The sequence below is a fragment of the Eulemur rufifrons genome, chromosome 23, assembly GCF_041146395.1.
Source record: "Eulemur rufifrons isolate Redbay chromosome 23, OSU_ERuf_1, whole genome shotgun sequence".
NCBI lineage: Eukaryota > Metazoa > Chordata > Mammalia > Primates > Lemuridae > Eulemur > Eulemur rufifrons.
The window spans coordinates 12,542,924-12,564,296 of NC_091005.1; the positions used below are offsets into that span (position 1 = coordinate 12,542,924).

At 41.6% G+C, this 21,373-nt stretch overlaps 1 protein-coding gene across 1 annotated transcript in view; it reads left to right on the plus strand.

The window, feature by feature from the left end:
* The window catches only part of SNTB2 (syntrophin beta 2), an 87,066-nt gene extending 67,754 nt beyond the window's left edge, over positions 1-19,312 (plus strand). The window contains exons 5-7 of the mRNA XM_069456546.1: positions 5,273-5,469; positions 15,364-15,548; positions 17,893-19,312. Of these exons, the coding sequence (XP_069312647.1) occupies positions 5,273-5,469; positions 15,364-15,548; positions 17,893-17,985 (475 nt within the window). The 3' untranslated portion in view covers positions 17,986-19,312. The remainder of the gene's footprint in view (positions 1-5,272; positions 5,470-15,363; positions 15,549-17,892) is intronic.
* Positions 19,313-21,373: the final 2,061 nt, after the last annotated feature.

Genomic DNA, 21,373 nt, shown 5'->3' on the forward strand with positions numbered 1-21,373 from the left:
AAGTTGGTAGATTAGAAGAAACTGCCTTCTCCTTGAGAGAGTAACTCTTGCCTTTCTTATCTGAACCAATACTGACTCCCTGACAACTAAAGGAAATGGAGAGGAAAATCCATTGTCTCTTCCATATCCTCTTGCCCAGATTCCTCTTAGGGGAATGAAGAAAAGAACCAGCAAATTTACAGACAAATATTATAGGTATACAGTGAAGCTCAGAACAAGTAATTTATTTCTATTGGGTGTACATTCATTACCAAGTTATTAAAAATTCTGTATAGAAAACATTGCTGATTTCTTATAAATGAGGTATATAGTATGTTTGTCCTATTACATGGATCTACTTAACACTTCTAAAAAATAGGGAAAATACAAGAAGTGAATAGATTAAATGGTTGTCATGAAATAAAATATTGAATTGTTTAATGACCTTAAGGAAAATTACTTTTCTTATGGTTTATCCACATGTATACCTCACTCTTTTTGAGGGGATTTTGGTGGTTTTACTGAGATATAAGTCACATACCATACAATTCAACCATTTAAATAAAAGGTTTAATGGATTTTAATGAGTTCTAAGCAACCATCACCACAGTCAATATTGACACTTTAGTCACCTCAAAAAGAAACCCGTTACCTCCTCCCCGATCCTCTGGCAACCACTAACCTACTTTCTATCTCTATAGATTTGCCTAATCTGGACATCTTATATAAATGGAATCATATATTTTGTTGCCTTTTATGTCTGGTCTCTTTCATTTAGCATAATGTTATCAAGGTTCATCCATGCAGTAGCATGTATCACCGCTTGATTCCTTTTTATGGCCGAATAATATTCCATTTGTATAGATATACCACATTCATCAGTTGATAGACATTTGGGTTATTTCTGGTTTTTGACTGTCAGGAATAGTGGTGCTATAATGTTTACATACAGGTTTTTTTTATGAGTAAATATTTGTTTCTTTTGGATCTATACCTAGGAATAGAATTGCTGTGGCATATGGAAGTAATGTTTAACCCTTTTATATTTGACCTTCTCACTAGCAGTATATGCGGGTTCCATTTTCTCCGTATCCTTGTCTGCACTTGCTATTATGTGGTTTTGATTACAGCCTAATGGGTTTGAAGTGGTACCTCATGTGGTTTTGAGTGGCATTTTCCTCATGATAGATTTGGAGTATCTTTTCATGTGCTTATTGGCCATTTGTGTTATCTTCTTTGGAGAAATATCTATTCAAGTCCTTTGCCCTATAATTGGGTTGTTTTTATTAAGTTATAAATTTTGATAAAGCCCAATTTATCAGTCTTGGTGTTGCATCTAAGAAGGTTTAGCCTAATTGACAAAGATTTACTACTATGTTTTCTTCCACAAATCTTATAGTTTTAGCTATTAATACATTTCAGTCTCATCCATTTGGAGTTAACTTTTGTATATGGTGTGAAGTAAGGGTCAAACTTCATTCTTCTGCATGTGAATATCCAGTACCATTCATTGAAAAGACTATTCTTTTCCCCATTGTATTCCCTTGGCACTCTTGTCAAAAAATCAGTTAATCATGAATGTGAGGGTTTAATTCTGGACTCTCAATTCTATACCTTTGTGCTAAGTTTTGAAATCAGAAAGTGTGAATCCTCTGCTTTGCTCTTTTTCGAGAAGTTGTGCTCAACCTGTGGATCAAGATGGCACCATACTTCCACTTCATGACAAGGGCTATCTTTTGATTTATTTAGGTCTTTGATTTCTTTCACTAGTGTTTTATAGTTTTCAGAATCCAAGTTTTATTAATTGTTCTTAATGTTAAAAAAATAAGTCTTTTCTTAAATGTATTCATAAGCTTTTTTTATTTGATGCTACTGTAAATGAAATTATCTTAATTTCCTTTTGGGATTGTTAATCTCTAGCATATACAATCAGTACTTTTTTTTTTTTTTTTTTTAAGAGAGGGTCTCATGCTGTTGTCCAGGCTCGAGTGCAGTAGCTCAAACTCCTGGGCTCAAGTGATCCTCTTGCCTCGGCCTCCCGAGTAGCTGGGTCTATAGGTATGCACCACCCTACCCAGCTAAATTTTTAATTTTCTGTAGAGATGGGTCTTGCTATGGTGCCTACTGAACTCCTGGCCTCAAGCAATCCTCCCACCTTGACCTCTCGAAGGGCTGGGATTACAGGAGTGAGCCACCATCCCTAGCCTCATTGTTGTAGCTTGCTCTTGTATCCTGCAGCTTTGTTGAATCCTTTTATTAGTCCTACTAGTTTTTTATGGGATTCCTTAGGACCTCCTATGTATGAATACAAGATCACATTTTTGGCAAACAGGTAGTTTTCCTTCCTTTCTGAGTGGCTTTTATTTTATTTTCCTACCTAATTGCCCTGACTAGAAGTGCCCTAATGTTGAATAGAAGGGGCAGAAGTAGACAGGTTTGGTTAGCTCACGATCTGAATGCTTTTCCCCTCAATCTTTTACCATTAAGTAGGATGTTTTGTTTTTCATACATGCCTTTTATCAGGTTGAGGAAGTTGCCCTCTATTCCATGTTTGTTGTTTTTATCATGGAAGGGTTTTGGATTTGTCAAATGCTTTTCCCATGTCTGTAACAATGATCATGGGGGTTTTATCCTTTATTGTATTTATATGGTGTATTACCCTTAATTGATTTTTGGATGTTAAACGAACCTGTCACTTCTGGGATAAATCCTGCGTGGTAATGCCAGATTCAATTTGTTGGTATTTCATTGAGGATTTGTGTGTCTGTATTCACAAGATTATATTGGTCTGTAGTTTTCTTGTAATGTTTTGGTGTTAGGGTATTGGTAGCCTCATAGAATGAGTTAGGAAGTATTCTCTTTCCTAAATTTTGGAAGAGTCTGAAAAGATTTGGCATTAATTCTTCTTTAAATACTTGGTAGAATTCACCAGCAAAGCCATCTGGGCTTGGGATTTCTTTGTGGAAAGTTTTTGAAGGGATTTTTAAAATGTGTTTCTTTTTTTGAGACAGAGTCTCACTCTGTCACCTCATCTTAGCTCATTGCAATCTCAAACTCCTAGGGAAAAGCAGTCCTCAAGCCTCAGTCTCCTGAGTAGCTGGGACTACAGGCGTGTGCTGCTGTTTTCTATGTTTAGCTACTTTTTTCTATGTTTAGTAGAAACGGGGTCTCACTCTTGGTCAGGCTGGTCTCGAATTCCTGCCTCAAGTGATCGTCCTCCCACAGTGCTAGGATTATATGCTTGAGCCACTGCACCCAGCCTTCGTTAACAGTACTTTTAATAACAATTATGTTCTTTCCCTTTTGTCTAAAAATTATATGTACAATGGTGCAATCATAGCTCACTGCAGCCTCAAGCGCTCCTCCTGCGTCAGCCTCTCCAGTGGCTAGGACTACTGGGGAGTGCCACCACACCCAGGTAATTGTAATTTTTTGTAGAGATGGGGTCTCACTGTATTGCACAGGCTGGTATAGAACTCCTAGCCTCAAGCAATCCTGCTGCCCTGGCCTCCCAAAGTGCCGGGATTATGGGCGGAAGCCACTGCACTGGGCCTTTTTTCATTCTCTTAATAGTAGCTTTTGCAGATTAGAAGTTTTTAATTTTAATGAAGCCCAGCTTATCAATTTTTTCTTTCATGGATTGTGTGTTTATCTTTTTAGATCACCAGGATTTTCTCTGTTGTTGTCTTCTAAAAATTTTATAGTTTTGTGTTTTATATTTAGGTCTAAGAACCATTTTGAGTTAATTTTATGAAAAGTGTAAACTATGTCTAGATCAATTTTTTTTGCATATGGATACCTACTTGTTTCTGGCACCATTTGTTGAAAAAATTATTCTGTGATTGAATTGCCTTTGCTCCTTTGTCAAATCTCAGTTGGCTGTATTGGTGTGGGGCTCTTTGTGGGCTCTTTATTCTATTCCATTGGTCACTTTGTCTGTTTTGCCCATCTTGATTACTGTAGCTTAGTAAGTCGTAAGTCTTAAAGGCAGGTGGTACCAGTTTTCAACTTTTCTTTAGTATCATTTTGGCTATCTGGGTGTTTTGCCTTTCCATATAAACTTGGAATCAGTTGGCCAGTATCTACAAAATAACTTGCTGGGATTTTCATTGGGATTGCACTCAATCTGTAGATAAGGTTGAGAACAATTGACACCTTAATGAGTCTTCCTCCCCATGAACATGAAATATTTGTTTGTTTTTAGAGACAAGGACTTACTGTGTCAACCAGGCTAGAGTACAGTGGCCCAATCATAGCTCACTGTGTCCTCCAGCTCCTGGGCTCAAGTGATCCTCAGCCTCCCGAGTAGTTAAGACTACAGGCATGTACCACCACCTCCAGCTAACTTAAAAAAATTTTTTTTTGTGAGACAGGCTCGTGCTATGTTGCCCAGGCTCATCTTGAACTCCTGGCTTCAAGTAATCTTCCCCACTCAGCCTCCCGAGGTGCTGGGAGTACAGGCATGAGCCGCCACACCTGCCCTCTTCATTTATTTACATCTTCTTTGATTTCTGTCAAAGTTTTGTAGTTTTCCTTAGATCCTGTACATATTTTGTTAGATTTAGGCCTATATATTTTTTATGGTTCTGATATAAATGGCATTGTATTTTTAACTTAAGATTTCAACAGTTCAAAGAAACTGACTCTTGTATACTAACCTGCAACCTCCTCGCTGTAATTGCTTATTAGTTCCAGGAGTTTTCTTGCTTTGTCTATTCGTTGGGATTTTTCTATATCATCAGTCATGTAATCTGCAAACAAAGACAGTTTTATTTATTCTGGAAATCATTTTATTCACAGGACATTTCTTCATAGGTCAAAGAATTCTACAGTCAAAGGCATAAGCAGCATGGATTTTTAAGATAAAACTCAAGTGTGTTTTTGCTGTGCATCTTTATGAGCTACAACCCCTCTCCATCACCCCAGAATAGGTGCTCACTGGCTGAAATGCAGTTACCTATCCTTATAGGAGCATATTTTCTCTCTGAAGTATTAGTGATAATTTCCTACTAACCAAATGGTATCTTTTTTATAGGTGTAGCCTCCTGGGAGCATGAAGGAGCCTATGGGAAATTGGGGCCTGGTGTGTCCAGCCCAGTATCTTATCTGACTGTGACACCAGGGGTCATTTTATGAGAAAACCACATGGTATCTACCTTATTAATCTTGCTTTGAAATATAAAAGCCAGCAGCAGTTTTTGGAGAAGTTGCTCATCAGGGAACATAAATTCCTGACATTTTCGTCTGAAAATGCAGTAACTACTTTTGATCTCTGCTCTGTTTGTGATCCTAGGTTGGTTCATTCTGGCTCCGGATGTCGATCGCCCTCACTTGGCTCTGACCTTACCTTTGCTACCAGGACCGGCTCCCGGCAGGGCATCGAGATGCACCTCTTCAGGGTGGAGACACATCGAGATCTGTCGACCTGGACCAGGATACTTGTTCAGGGCTGCCATGCTGCTGCTGAGCTGATCAAGGAAGTCTCTCTAGGTAGAGATGTTGACATTTCATTTCTAACAGTAATACAGTCGTGGGCCACATAACAACTTCTTGGTCAATGACAGACCACACGTACATCAGTGGTCCCATCAGCCTATAATACTGTATTTTTACTGTACCTTTTCTATATTTAGATACCCCAATACTTGCCATTGTATTACAGTTGCCTACAGTATTGAATATAGTAACATGCTGTACCGGTTTGGGGCCCAGGAGCACTAGGCTATACCATACAGCCTAGCTGTAGAGGAGGCTGTACATTCTAGGTTTGTGTAAGTACTCTCTGTGAAGTTCACACAATGACAAAATTGCCTAATGATGCACTTCTCAGAATGTATCCCTGCTAAGTGACATGACTTACTTAAATAGAGTACATGACTATACTTTATTCTATTTTAAAATAAACCCATTATCATATGTACCAGACTTAAAAAATGTGCTAAAATATAGCAGCTAAAGTGATGCTGATGGAAAGAAACCTGGTTTCACTTTCCTAAGCCCCATACATGGCTCTAAGCCCAAAACACCCTATTGTACATCATGGCGTTTTTACACTTGGTAAATGAGTCCTCATTAAATGACGAAGTATTAGATACAGTGACTCTCTAGTTAATTAAGAAGTTTTGGAATCTAAGGTATGGATAGACACCCTTAAAGGATTCAGAATCAGAATTTCTCTTCAAAAGTTTGAAAATGTGTGCCCAACACTTAAATAAATAAGCATCTAAGGGTGAAATAAGCTTGGTCGTCTCTTTCCATGGGGGAAGCGCCCTCTTGTGGCCAGTCTTCATGAATTTGATGTATCATTTCATATATATGTATACATATAGATATTTCCAAATTGCTTTTCATTTCAACAAAACCAGACTATTCAAAATGAAGGCACAGTTACAGTTTCTAAAATGGTTTCATTTACCTTGACTACCTTGGTTTACTTAATTTTGATCACCTGATTTCCATGTATTTTATTTCATAAACCTGCTTTTATGAAATTTTATATAAAAAGAAAAAATGTTTCAAGAATAGCAACTCTTGTGAATTATCTTTCTTTCTGTTGCTTTTGGAAAGTAAGGGATCGTCACGGCTTTAGAACTACAAGGTAGCACTTCCATAGCTCATCTTTGGGTTTCCTTAAAGTTGTCAAAATGACACAGTGCTTCAACTATTTAGAACTTGCCTGATATTTTCCTTAAAACCCCAGTGATGATTCAAGCAATGACACCAGTGACGAACCAGACCCTATCTTGCATTTTGACAAAAGACATCCTATCTGTCTCTCCACATTTTCTCTGGCGAGAGACAGAATTTGGTCACCCCATTAAGGGCTGCAGGACTCTGATTTTTGTCATGGCCACAGACTGTGCTTTCTGTAATGGTCTGACAGCTCAGGCCAGCACCCTCATCGGGCCCTTCACTAGCATCTGGGGTGCGAGCTTCAAGAATCTAGAGGAGGCCAGGCATGGTGGGGCTCATGCCTGTAATCCTGGCCCTCTGGGAGGCTAAGGCAGGAGGATCACTTGAGCTCAGGAGTTCAAGACCAGCCTAAGCAAGAGTGAGATCCCATCTTTAAAAAATTAAGAATCCAGAGGCATATGCTTCTCAAAATGAAGAGTACAACTTAGATTTTCAACAATTTTTAGTTTCCTCTTTTTCTTCGGTGTCTAGCAGCTAAAGTTCCTAGTGCAAGAAATAAAAATCTACCCAGTGTCAGCCGCAGGGCCAGCTGGTTCCTTTTATTTTTAAACTTTTTTGTTCTCACTCACAGCTGTATTCTACAATTATTTAGAGCTTTGCCAGATATATTAAACTGGCTGAAGGGTAAACCACTTTGAGAGCCAGAATTCCTTTAAAATCTGTGGCCACATGTACACTTGGTCTTAGCGTGCACATCCATACATATATATGGGCACATACATACATAAGCCGCATGTAGTTCAGATGCACGTTACTACCCTCTGTTACCTTGTTGGGAGATTCAGAAAGCCTTCATAAAACCATACTTGTTGCCTGTACCACATATTCAGATGTTTGTGGCCTAAAGCAAGTCAGGAAATTGACCAAAAGACAAGCTCTCTTCCCCATCTCTTACATGTTTTGGTTACAGTTTACCCATCTAGAAAAATTTCAGGGAGTACCTACCAAATTTGACTAGTGAATGCAATAAATGATCTTCATAATGTTCACTTAGTTTTAAACCTTTTTATAATAGTTATAGAACTGATCAACAATCCTGATATAGAAGGACTTTTTCCTTCTTGCAAATACGAACTTCAAGATGAGTAGGCAGAAAATAGCCTCCTAAGGTATATAAAAGCATTTTCCATTTGTCACAGGAGTTGAAAATACATATACATTTATAGTTGCTTGTACTTTAACAAGTATGCTTTTAAAGGCTTATTTTCATCATACCAATTATTCACAAACCATTAAAGTTTTTAAATTATACAAGAACTTCATGAAGGTACTTTCTATTTCTGTAGCTTTGGTGATAAGATGACGACGGAGCAATAGAGGTAGGAATTACATTAATAAATACACAGAAAATCTGAGAGAAATGAAAAAATGGATAAAGTATTTATATTAGAAATTCTCTTGAATCCCTTTTTACTCATCTATTTGGCAAATAGTATAGCTAGTACAAGCACAAGAATATGCACTAAGGTAGGCAGAGCATCTGCCTTTAAAGGAGGAAGGACAGAAACAAAGGATAAGAGGTATTGTGTCAGGGTTGTCTGTAAGGCATAAATGAGGTATCATCTAAGCCGCACACAACCCCCTCAGGCAAATGTTACCACCTCCATTTTTAAGATATGGGCACTGGCGTTAGTGTGTTGGGACTTGAATGGGTGTCTTTTCTGACTTCAAAACCAGAGTCCGGCCGGGCGCGGTGGCTCACGCCTGTAATCCTAGCACTCTGGGAGGCCGAGGTGGGCGGATCGTTTGAGCTCAGGAGTTCGAGACCAGCCTGAGCAAGAGCGAGACCCCACCTCTACTAAAAATAGAAAGAAATTATATGGACAGCTAAAAAATATATATAGAAAAAATTAGCCGGGCATGGTGGTGCATGCCTGTAGTCCCAGCTACTCGGGAGGCTGAGACAGGAGGATCACTTGAGCTCAGGAGTTTGAGGTTGCTGTGAGCTAGGCTGACGCCACGGCACTCACTCTAGCCTGGGCAACAGAGTGAGACTCTGTCTCAAAAAAAAAAAAAAAACAAAAAAAACAAAACCAGAGTCCCTGCATTGCCCTCTCTAGATGACCCATTCTTATGACCAAATTAAACTCCTGAAGGACATACAGGATCAGTCTCTCTTAATTCATTAAATCAACAAATTATTTACTGAGTATTTTACCATTTATCAGGTATTGTTTTTTAATAAGAGAAATAAAAATAAATAAGACCTACTTTAGGCTTTTGACCAAATAGCTAAAAGAGTAACACAGTTTCGTGTTCTTGTGTGTAACCCTGGCTGTGAGGGGCTGGGGTATCCTACGTGCAGTCACCGGGAACGCTGCCCCAGCCTTTCTCTGACACAGTACTGGGCAGTCAGGCCAGGTTGAACTAGAGAGACCTACTCCCTCCTGGGGTGCTCTGGGTGACACATGGTCCTATGGCTGCTAGAAGGATGAGCTGGGAATGTGCTGGCAACACTGGAGCCCTCCAGAGTCCTCCTACTAAGTAACTAGACCCAGAGCAGCAGAAACAAGATTTGCAGCATAGAACGTCTTTGGCATTAGTTTCTTTGTCCTTCATTACACCCTGGTAACCAGAGGAGTCTCTCATTTAAAAAGACATAACAAAGTAGATACATAGGTTGTATTCACTAGTGTTCACCTTGGTGTAATACTGATTGATTGATTAGTTAATAAGCTGTTTTTCCTCCTAGCTCTGTTAAATTTCTTTACTACTAGGGAATCCCTTAGAAAGTTGTTTTTTTTTTTTTTTTGAGACAGAGTTTCACTCTGTCACCTGGGCTACAGTACTATGGCACCAGCCTAGTTCACAGCAACCTCAGACTCCTGAGCTCAAGTGATCCTCCGGCCTCTGCCTCCCAGTGTGCTAGGATTACAGGTGTGAGCCACTGCAACTGGCTGAAAGTTAGTTTTAATGTATGTCATTACACTCAACAACATCGCCGTGGTCTGAAAAAGCCAGTCTGAAAAACTCCACTTAAGAGTTTGAGAAGTAGTAGACAGAGCAGTAGAAGGAAAATCAGGATTGATGGGACAGGAAAGGCCAGGGAAGCCAAAGGAAGAGTATTTCAGGGAGAGGAGTGGTCAGTAGGGTTCTGTGTATCAGTTGGGATGATTTAGGCTGAAATTAATAGAACATGCCCACTAAAACTAGAATATTAAAGTAGTATCTTATGTAAAAAAGAGCAAGAATGAAAGAAGTACGGGGGCTTCTCTTCCCAGTCATAGTTCTTTTCAATCTGATTGAGCCAGTTTGGTTCATGCGCTCACTCTGGACCGTAACAATCACCAGGGGAAAGCCATGCTCTGATCGGCCCAGAAGCTGTCTACGAGTAACTCGAAACACATAAGGACAGAATAGAAACCTGAATAAAGCTGGGGGTCAGCTACACAGGGAGAATGGAGAAATAGAAGCTGGGTGCTCGGCCAAGGATGAGTACAAATGAGGCTGAAGCAGCAGGCGGGATGTAGCAACATGGAGGTAATTGGTGCCCCTGGGGAGACGCTTAGTGGTGGTAGTGGCACATTGCACAGGGCAAAGAGGGAACAGGGGTGACACGGGGGCGAACGGTGTGGAGGGATCTTTCAGGAAGTTTTGCTCTGATGAGAGGGAGAGAGGAGAGTGCTAGTTGGAGGCAGGTAAGGAGTTGAGTAGTGGCATTTCTTTTAATGAGAGAGACTTGAACATTTTAAAAAGTTAATGGGAGGAATCTGATTTAGAGGGAGGTGTTGAAAATGCAAGAGAAAGGAGGAGTAGTCAGTCTTGTGCGGTTTCTGGGAAGGGAGGGGTGGGTGGGATCCAAAGCACAGGTGGAGGGGTCAGCCTTCGCCTGGGAGAGGGACAGACGGGCGACAAGAGAGGCTGGGGGGAGATGGACAGGCCCATCTTAGCTGCTGAAGTGGCCATTGCCTCTTCCCCGTGAGTAATTTCTTCCATAAACACCCCTGGCTTTTTCTCCAACACTATCTCCTAGTATAATTGTAGGCCGCTTTTACATTGTGTGGATTTTTAACATTATATTATGCTTGTAATCAGGAAACAATATTTTTATTTTTTTTTTTTTTTTTACCTAAGGGAGCCATCAGTCCCATACACCAAAACCATCACTATAAAGAATTTACAATATAATGTGACAGAGAAGCTGGGAGAAGTATTAGAATTTTAGCCTAAGGATTTCCCATGATGTCTGGGGCCAACAATAACGGATTGTGCTGGGGCCCAAACATTGGCCCTCTTGTCTCAAGTCCAGTGTCCCCTATTTACCCAATTAAGTTATAATCATCAGGAATTATACCCCAAATCGAATATTACTATTGGTGGTTCCTATTAATTAATATTGGTGTGCCTGTTGCACCATGGAAATGCTTGGAAATCCACGGGCAAGCTCTACCTGCACAGATTCTAATTCAGTTGGCTAGGGCATGAAAAGTTTTAATTAACACATGCTCATTTAAAATAAATGGATATATACAACTCTGAATATACTAAACCATTGAGCTGTACACTTGAGATGGGTGAACTGATTGATGGTATGTGAATTCTATCTCAATAAAGCAATTTTTAAAATGAGCATACTTTAAAAACTTAAACAGAAAACAAAACCTGTAATAATTGAAACTTTAAAGGTGAAATCAGAGACTTGGGAAGTGCGGCTCATTCACGATACAGGGAAATTCTCATCAGAGTACTCTGTTTGGCACGATTGGTCTTAGCTGAGCCATTTCTGATCTCCAGTGGTCTGGCGCACACAGGCCTCGCTCCTCCACTCCTCCTCCTCCCCCCTGATCACTGCCTTGTCCCCGACTCCTGCCCCAGGTTACGAGTGGTTAACAGAGTAGGTCTCAAGGATGAAATGACTAAGAGATGAGGATGTCTGTTTCGCATAATATTTAGTAATAATTTTCCCAAAAAGCCCTGAAAGATTATTTTCATTTTTAGATGAGTTAAAATGTCATGTATATACAACTAATTCTGACACACAGTACACACTCAAAGTGGCTATTGTTATAATTTTCATTTTTATTTAAGACCCAACTGAAATAGCACCTCTATTGAGTCTTTTCCACTTCCTTGGAGTTACTCTGTTCCCCCTACCTCCCCGCTACACCATTCTGTCCAGCTGTCGGTTACAGCTCTCCCTCCCACTGTGCCCGTTTCCTTCTCTTTCTCACTTGTCCAAACAGAAATGATTTCTTATTCAGCTCTGTATCTCCCAGCACCTAACACCCAGCAATAACAAGTGCTCCAAACAATTTTTTTTCAGCGTGCACTGGTTGCGATTACCCATCTTCCCTGCTGCCCTGTGGGAGCCGAGAGTTCAAGAAATAAGAATACATGAATTAGGGCCAGGAGCGGTGGCTCACGCCTATAATCCTAGCACTCTCGGAGGCAGAGGCAGGAGGAGGGCTTGAGCTCAGGAGTTTGAGACCAGCCTGCACAAGAGCAAGACCTTGTCTCTACTAAACGTAGAAAAATTAGCTGGGCAAGGTGGCACGCACCCGTAGTCCCAGCGACTCAAGAGGCTGAGGCAGGAGGATCACTTGAGCCCAGGAGTTTGAGGTTGTAGTGAGCTATGATAGTGCCACTGCCCTCCAGCCTAAGTTATAAAGGGAGACCCTGTCTCAACAAAAAAATAAATAACTGAACAAGCAAACTAGAGAACCAAGACATAATTCACAATTCCACTAGACAGTCTTCATATATATTTTCTGATTATTCTGGGTCCAGGCTAATAGTGAAGTTGCTTCCCTTATCTTCAGCTCTGCCCACCAGCGTCAGCCCACACTGTGCTCTACAAAAGGAACACGAAGCACCCACCGCGGAGCCCAGCACTGACTTTTATTTATCTCCCTCCCTCGATTATCTCAAAAACAGTTTTTCTTCTTTTACACTTCAATATCTGCTATTGTGCTGCTAAGGTGTGTCTTTGTATATTTCTAGTAACAACCCTGTTAGGCAAAGTCAGTATATTCAATTTTTTACTCACTTATGTATAAATCTGAGTGGACAGTGCATTTATAGCCATCTGAAAGTGTTCTGGTTGAATCATGACATAATAAGCCGCCTGCAACAGCTCAGACCTTTGCTAATAAGCCCCAGATTCTGTCGCATCAGGAAAAGGCCATTTCTCACAGGTGCCTGCCCTACACACACACCCCACACAGAGTCGTTGAGTCGGAGTCAAAGGCTCATTTCCCCTTTGGTTCATTACTCCTAAGACCCTCCGCAGGTGGCGGGGGGCGGTCTCATTGCCTCAACTGCTCTACTGAACGTTCAGAGAGAAACCGATTAACTAGCGCTCTCATTCAAAAGCACCTGGTTTATTAATTGCAAGTTTTAAACTAAACTCAGTATCTAGTCCAAAACACATTGGTTACGATCCTACTTCTCCTTTTCAAGGTTGAGGTAATCATAAACAACATTCTGTTTTTAAAGACACAGACACACATGCACACTGACATTTGCCCTGCTTTCCGTCCCTCCTACGGGGAAACGATCTGAAAGAGAACACTTAACAAACCCATTGTACAACCATCTCGTTGGGGGCTACTGGCTTGCCTTGGCCCTCTGTGACTGCCTGATCCCACCCCACTGGTGACACCTGCAGCAGGGACGCTCGCCCACCTGCGTCGTGCCTGCTCCAGCCCGTGCTGCGAGGACTTGCTCTTTGAGCGTTGCTATTCTAGACTAGAACTGATCCCTCTACACCCTTGACTATGGTATGGCTTTACTCATGTTAATACAATTGATTTCTCTTGAAAACTATACCTGGTTGCTTTGGTTGAGATCTGGCTATTCTTCCAAACCCCTCAGCCATTCAGATTGCGTTGGATTATTCCTACAGGTAGTTAACTTTGTCCGTGTTTACCGCCTAGTATTCCTTTTCTGAGGGTAACTGTTGCATAACATTCAAAGTCCATTGTCCAAAACTCTCTGAGTAGTGCTGAGAGGGACACTGATAATATTTAACAATTACTCTTTTTTGCTATTTCCTAAACACACCAGCTGCCTCAACTAATTGAATGTTTTTGCATAATCGAGTGAAAGAACACAGGGGTCTGGGTATGTGTTGTGCTTGTTCAGAAACCATTCTTTCTGTTTACAGTGATCAAGCGTAGCTCAGCTCTGATCCTTAGGAGATTTTAAGCTCAGCTCACAGAAGGCTGTGTTAATTCCCAAGACTCAGAGGGTCTCTCGCTCATAGCCCTGCAGTAACAACAAAACTGTACCCAAATGTTAGTGAAACAAGGACTTTACCAGTCTTGATAAATGGCATTTGCCAGTCTCGATGATCAAAATTCTTTATATCTTTTCAGTTTAGATGTGTCCTTTGAATTGTGTCTTTGTTTATTTTTTTTGTTGTTGTTGTTGTTGTTGAGACAGAGTCTCACTCTGTTGCCCGGGCTAGATTGAGTGCCGTGGCGTCAGCCTAGCTCACAGCAACCTCAAACTCCTGGGGTTAAGTGATCCTACTGCCTCAGCCTCCCGAGTAGCTGGGACTACAGGCATGCGCCACCATGCCCGGCTAATTTTTTCTATATATATGTTTAGTTGGCCAGATCATTTCTTTCTATTTTTAGTAGAGACGAGGTCTCGCTCTTGCTCAGGCTGGTCTCGAACTCCTGACCTCAAGCGATCCACCCGCCTCGGCCTCCCAGAGTGCTAGGATTACAGGCGTGAGCCACCGCGCCCGGCCTGTTTTTTTTTTTTTTTTTTTAATGAGACAGAGTCTTACTCTGTTGCCCGGGCTAGAGTGAGTGCCGTGGTGTCAGCCTAGCTCACAGCAACCTCAAACTCCTGGGCTCAAGCAACTTTCCTGCCTCAGCCTCCTGAGTAGCTGGGACTACAGGCATGCACCACCATGCCCGGCTAATTTTTTCTATATATATATTTTTAGCTGTCCATATAATTTCTATTTTTAGTAGAGACGGAGTCTCGCTCTTGCTCAGGCTGGTCTCGAACTCCTGAGCTTAAACAATCCACCTGCCTTGGCCTCCCAGAGTGCTAGGATTACAGGGGTGAGCCACCGCGCCCGGCCTGAATTGTGTCTTTGATAAGACTTAGTGTATGACTTCTGCGGAGTATAGCCTTTAACTTTGATAAACATTATCTTTATTTTCTTCCCAAATACCAACCAAACCATGTCACTGCCCCTGAAGAGTATCACTGCCTTTGCTCCTTTGGTTGTTCTTTCTTCTTGTCCAATATCCTTCCCAGCCTATCCAGTTTTACCTATTCTTTAGGGCCTCTCTGAATTCCCATCTCCTGCAGGAGATCTTTTCTTGACTGCGGCTTTATTTAGTTTGGTGTTTAGTCGTGTCCTGTACTTTGTACCTTACACGGGGATTTTGTGTTTATGCTGATGCGCTTATGAAGTCCTTGAGAGCAGGGGCCATGCCCGTGACTTCTCCAGTGCCACACACAGCCCGCACACACTTGCCACCACGAGCGTTCACGGGAGACTCAGTGAACTGAACTAAATCAGATGTCAAGGAGAGTTACGGTCATTTCTGCCTCATTTCAATCAAGACGTTAACCAAAACAGTGACCCGAATAAAACTCACGTTAGGAGGTTCCGTGGAGGTTAGGCATCACACATACTCAAGAGATTCTTTTTCCTTTTTTGAAGTCAGAAGAATCCTATGATACTTGCTAACTTTGCTAATGATGTGTTTTGCTCGTCTTCAACAGGCTGCATGTTAAACGGCCAAGAGGTAAGACTCACCATCCACTATGAAAATGGGTTCACTATCTCCAGGGAGAACGGAGGCTCCAGCAGCATGCTGTACCGCTACCCCTTCGAAAGGCTGAAAATGTCAGCTGATGACGGCATCCGAAATCTGTATCTGGATTTTGGTGGTCCCGAGGGAGAACTGGTAAGGGTGTTTCTGGAAAACATCTTTATTCTAATAGGTATTCTCCTTCCTCCTCATCGCTTCTTACTTCCTATATAGAAAATTATGGACTGATATTCTATGGGAGCCAGGACGTTTTCCTTTGGTTTCCAAGATGGCATTGGGTTTAGGTTTTTATTGTTGTTTTTCTTTCCCCACATTAGGAAACCATTCTCTTTTTAAAGTTTTGTTTGACTATTAAAAAAAAATAAATAGCCCTTGTAAGAAACAGGCTTTTATCAAAAATAAAATATAAAATACTAAAGCTGGCAAATTTTAATAAATTCTGTCCATTGGTCTTACCAGCAGTTTGTTGGAGTAAGAGTTGAGTAATAAAGTGACGTGGTTGCTATAGAAACTCTGCTGATCAGAAAAAAAGAAACACATATATCCACACAGCCTTCATCTTTTTTGGTCTCCTTGTTCTTTACAGGAGATATCAGCAGTAAGTCATGATTCCTCTTAGACCAGAGAAACATGTCACACATCCAAAATAATAAGTCATGACAAAGGAGTACAGTCGTACTTTTTCGCTTTTATCAATATTTAGCCAGCAGTTCAAGTCTTGTCACACACAAAATCTTATGTCTAATGACATAGTCACAATGGATGTAAACTTGGATACATCCAGTCTTGAAATTTTAGAACTGAAATATCTTAAAGATATTGTAGTTTAACCTCCAAATGAGAAAACTGCAGTTAAAAAAATCTTATTTTGATTATTTAATTTTTTTTTAAGAGACGGGATCTCACTATGTTGCCCAGGCTGGCCTTAAACTTCTGGGCTCAAGCAACCTTCCCACTTCAGCCTTCTGAGTAGCTGGGACTATCAGTGTAGATAGTACCAGATTTCCATATCCAGCTCTAGAAATCTTATTTTTTATTTTATTTTTTATAGACAGAGTCTCACTCTGTCAGCCAGGCTCCAGTGCAATGGTGCAATCACAGCTCACTGCACCCTTAAACTCCTGGGCTCAAGGGATCCTCCGATCTCAGCTTCCCAACAGGCACATGCGCCACCATGCCCAGCTATTTCTTTTTTTTTTTTTTTTTTAGTAAAGATCAGGGTTCTGTGTTGCCCAGGCTGGTCTCAAACTCCTGGCTTCAAGTGATCCTCCTCGTGCTTCATCTCCCAAAGTGCTGGGATTACAGGTGTGAGCCACTGCACCTGGCAGAAATCTTAAATGATGGACATACATAGGAGAGTATGGATAAGCAATGGTCCAGGGCTTTACAAACGCCTGGGGCATTAGTGACAGTTAAATCTTTCTCTATAGGCCGGGCGCGGTGGCTCACACCTGTAATCCTAGCACTCTGGGAGGCCGAGGCGGAAGGATCGCTCAAGGTCAGGAGTTCGAGACCAGCCTGAGCAAGAGCAAGACCCTGACCCTGACCCCGTCTCTACTAAAAATAGAAAGAAATTATCTGGACAACTAAAAATATATAGAGAAAAAATTAGCCGGGCATGGTGGCGCATGCCTATAGTCCCAGCTACTCGGGAGGCTGAGGCTCTGTCTCAAAAAAAATAATAAAAAAAAAATTCTTCTCTATTAAATTAGCCAGTTATCAGTTGCCATTTAGCAAGCAAGGGATTAGATTATTCCTGGCTATTTATATATTTTTAACCCCTGTTTGATTCCTGGCTATTTATATATTTTTAGCCCCTGCTTTACATTTAATTTTACACAAAGTTTAGTGATTAAACTAGTGCTTTATAATCCATGTTACTAATAAGTTGTTTTCTTTAAAAGCCATAGTTCACTAAACTGTGTCCCCTTCCTGGTCTCTGCTGTCAGTGCCAAAGGCTGGCTACATACTTGCTATCGCCTCATCCCAGGTCTCCTGGTCCATCACGTGGCAGCTGTTCACCTGGACACCTGTGCTAAGGAGAGTTTAACTGGCCTTCCTGACTAGCCTCGAGACTTGTCATTCCCACCACAAACCCAACAAGGGGTCTCAAAAATCACGCCCTTAGATGGTCATGGTTCCGCTGAGTTTGCTGTGGTTTCCCCCAGGAATATAATTAATGGTCTCCATATGAGCTATTCCTCTTTAAATCCACTTTTCAGTTCTTCCTACCAGGCATGGCGGAACGCAGTACACCGCCTAATCGTGGATGTGAAACCTCACACCACTATTACATTATGACCCAGAATAACCTTCCTTCATAGTGTACTTTTGTTTGTGGCTTTAAGTTCCCAAGAGTTTCCATAGCTCTGGTACATTCTTTATCCAAGTTCTAAAAAGTAGAACACATTTAAATGTGCTTGTCTGGCATCTTTATTAAATTGTATTATATGGTGGTGATAATGTCCTCTCTCCACAGACCATGGACCTGCACTCTTGTCCGAAGCCGATCGTATTTGTGTTGCACACGTTCTTGTCAGCCAAAGTCACTCGTATGGGACTGCTTGTCTGAGCAGCAAAAAAAAAAAAAAAAATCAGAAAAGAGCCTTGACTGTCACAAGAAGTATTTCCAACTCCAAAAACAAAAACAAACAAGAAAAGCACAAAAAGCTCTTTGCTGCCTGCTCTCCCCTCCAGCACAGTGCCTTCCCAAGGACCCGCAGATCTCTGCCGATCCAGCCCCGTGTTTGAGGATGATCCTGCCTTTCCCAGGCTACCTTGGCCGGACATGGTAGCACTCCAATAAGCTCCAAAATGAAGCCGTTGATTCATTGTCTTGTTTCCTAATGTGGTTTATCAGTAATTAGGGTTATTTCCCCTGCTAAAAAGGATGATGCGTCGTGTTTCCCTTTTTAGACATAACCTAATAGCGAAGAGCTGTTTTCTTTTTCTTCTTCCTGTAGGATTTGTTTTGGGCTTAGCCTTGCTCTCTTGTTTAGGACGACTGTCCCTTCCCAGGTGCCAGTTTGCAGCAGCAAGTCGCTTCCTGGTCATTCCAGATAGGCCACATGTCCTGGTGGAGTTTGCTGTCCTCACTAGCTCCTTCCACCCTAGGAAGTCCTTCAGTTGCGTCACCAAAGGGTTCTTCTATCTGTCCTGGCTGTCACTACATCCCACCTTGGCCCCTTCCCACCTTATCACAAGCTTTGCCACTCTTAAGTGCTACCTTTAGGACTTAGGACTTGCAAACTCTGATTGCCTTGCCTTCCACTCCCTTTCTGGTGAGGACCACCTTGAAAAGCCAGTTGGAAACCACTGCTTTGAAAGAAAAGTTTCGCTTGGTTTAGGTTTTTCTGATTTTTATCTTCGGTAGGAGCCAGGGAGTAAGATTTATTTTAAAGGAAAATCCTCATGTTAGGCTAAGCCATTTTTTATTGCTTACCAAATGTGCCTTTGGTTAGGGTTAGCGGAGCTTTACTCGTCGTCAGCATCTGAGTAACTGGATATCACTGCCGTTCCGGGGACGTCACCGATCCTGGTTTGGAGAAATCGTCTCTGAGGTGGGTTTCCTCAACGGCATCTTTTCTAGTGGGCAGATCTCTTCCAGGAAGGTTTTGTTAACCATTGCCAGCCAGATGGCATCCCGAGGACACAGCGGCAGTAAGACTTGTCGACTTTGTGGTATTGGAGAATCACACCCAGTTTGTTTTTCCTAATTTTGGAGGAGGTAGATACCTGACAACAAAATAGTATACTATCTGTGTAAAATGTCAAGACTGTACAGTTCCTGGATCTGATAGCAAAGGTAGTATTGATTTGGATGCTCACGCCCTCTGAAGAAAAGTCTAGGAGAAGTTGTCATTTACTCCATCTGTCCAGACTGCCACAGCAGGACGTGAGCACCGGAGGGTGGGGGTGGCACTGCACGAGGGGCGGGGAGAGAAGAGGACACACCATGTATGCAAAACAGAAGCCTGTGGTGTCAGTGCAGACTGGCCGGTGGGGTGGGGGACGTGAAGGGACAGGCTGGTGAGCAGGCACAGCCCTGGGCAGACACTGTGACCTCGTCGTCTCCCCCGCGAGTCAGTCCTGCTTCCACGTGCGCAGCGACACCAGCACCAGGCAGAGGCTGGGAGAGATGCCTGTTCTTGCCCAGCGTCTTCTAACTGAAGTTCCAAAAATGAATTATCTGATCCACTTAAAACTGGAAATGAACATCTAGACAAGAATGTCTTTCAGGAGCTTTTTATGTTTTGAAAATTCATAAACCTAAAGATGGGTTCCACCCGAGATAAATTTTCAATTCAGGCAGGAAAGAAATGTCTTGAAGGTCCAGCTATGATTTCCAGCAGCAGAATTGCAACACATAGTACCCTCAGACGCGACATTCGGACACGCTGCAGTGAGAGCATTAATGATGTGAGATGTTGAACCACGTCTTCACGGACTTCAGCGGCAAAGCCATTTGGTGGAAGTTTTCTGTGTTAACGTGAAAGGCTGAGTCGCTGAGATTTGCAGGGGAACTCCTGAGCCACCCGCTTATCAGTTACGTGACGATCTGTAAAGTAGGTGTGGCTGCAACGGGAGCAGGGGAGGCAGGGCCTGCGTGCACTTCGGCTCGCTTTGCTCGGGCTTGAACTGGCACGGACGGCACTGAGGTCCGTAGGGTTTTTAATATCTTTTGAGTCGTGATGTGAAATGCAAGTATATGGGAGATTTCCTTTGTCCACTAGCTGCCCCAAGAGCAAGAGCCCGTAAGCCACTTGTTTTACATTAACAGCTTTCCAAGCATGGGTGACAATTAAGTGTGTCTGTGGGCTTTTCAAACCACAATGGGACACCTTGATAAGTACGTATTAAATATTTTGTATTTAGATGCCAAAATATGGCAAATCATTTTTAACTAAAAATGGGCATTTTTAATATTTCACCTTTTATTTAACTAGCTAACTTTTCATTTTGCGTTAGGAAAATTGAGAGTGTTGTGGGCTTCCGTGTGTAGAATGGAAAGCAAAGTGCACATTAGTGTCCCAGTTCGGATGGGCCACTTCCTGTCCCCCCCCCACACCCGGGGCTTAGACATCTTCTCCACATTCCACACAGACACCTGCAAGCAGCCAACTGGTGTGTGACAAGTCCCCCTCCTCTCTCCCTGAAACTTCTCTCCTTAGAAAAAGAAATAGAAAGGAACAAAAGAAAAAGAAAAGGCTAGGTTTTTCTTTTTCTGAAAAAGCAAGCCCTTTCCTGAAGTCATCAAATGAACCTACCTTGGAAATGAGTATCTAATATTTTATATGAAGAAATACATGTGTGTTTATGCAGTATTTATTAGACAGCTGTAACTGTAAACTCACCTACCTAGAGTTTCAGGTTCAGTAATTGGAACATGTACAGGCAATCAAAATGTCACATTTCCTTCACCTATTTTAAAGCCATGTTTCCGCACCTTTTAGGCTAGAAGAAAGTCTAATAGTGCCTGTTTTTATCATCTGTACTCTCACAAACTTTGTTACTGAAAATCATTGCATGGCAGGAGAGATTATTTATTATATTTTTATAAGTAGAAAAATATGAACAACAAATGGCTGACATTGTTACTGTTTTCTTAATTTATCCTCCTAAGCAGAATGGTGAAGATTTTTCCAGCTAAAAAATGCACTTAGCTGATAACCCAGAATTTATTCTTGGGGGAAAAAAATTAAGCTGTGTGGAATCTGGACAAGATTATGTTTCTCTCAGAAACAGGTTTTGCTGTAAATGGTTCTGATAGAAGAGAAAAGGTTATGACAGATTTTTTTTTTTTAATTTTGTGTGAAACTCCAGGTCTTCTTGCTTAACTTATATGCATGTGGATATATTTGTTTTCAAAGCCATGGAAGAATCCCTGTTCATATTTAATGCAAATTACCTTGTATGCTGCTATGCAAATTCTATTAAAAGCCCTACCTGCTTAGAGTTAG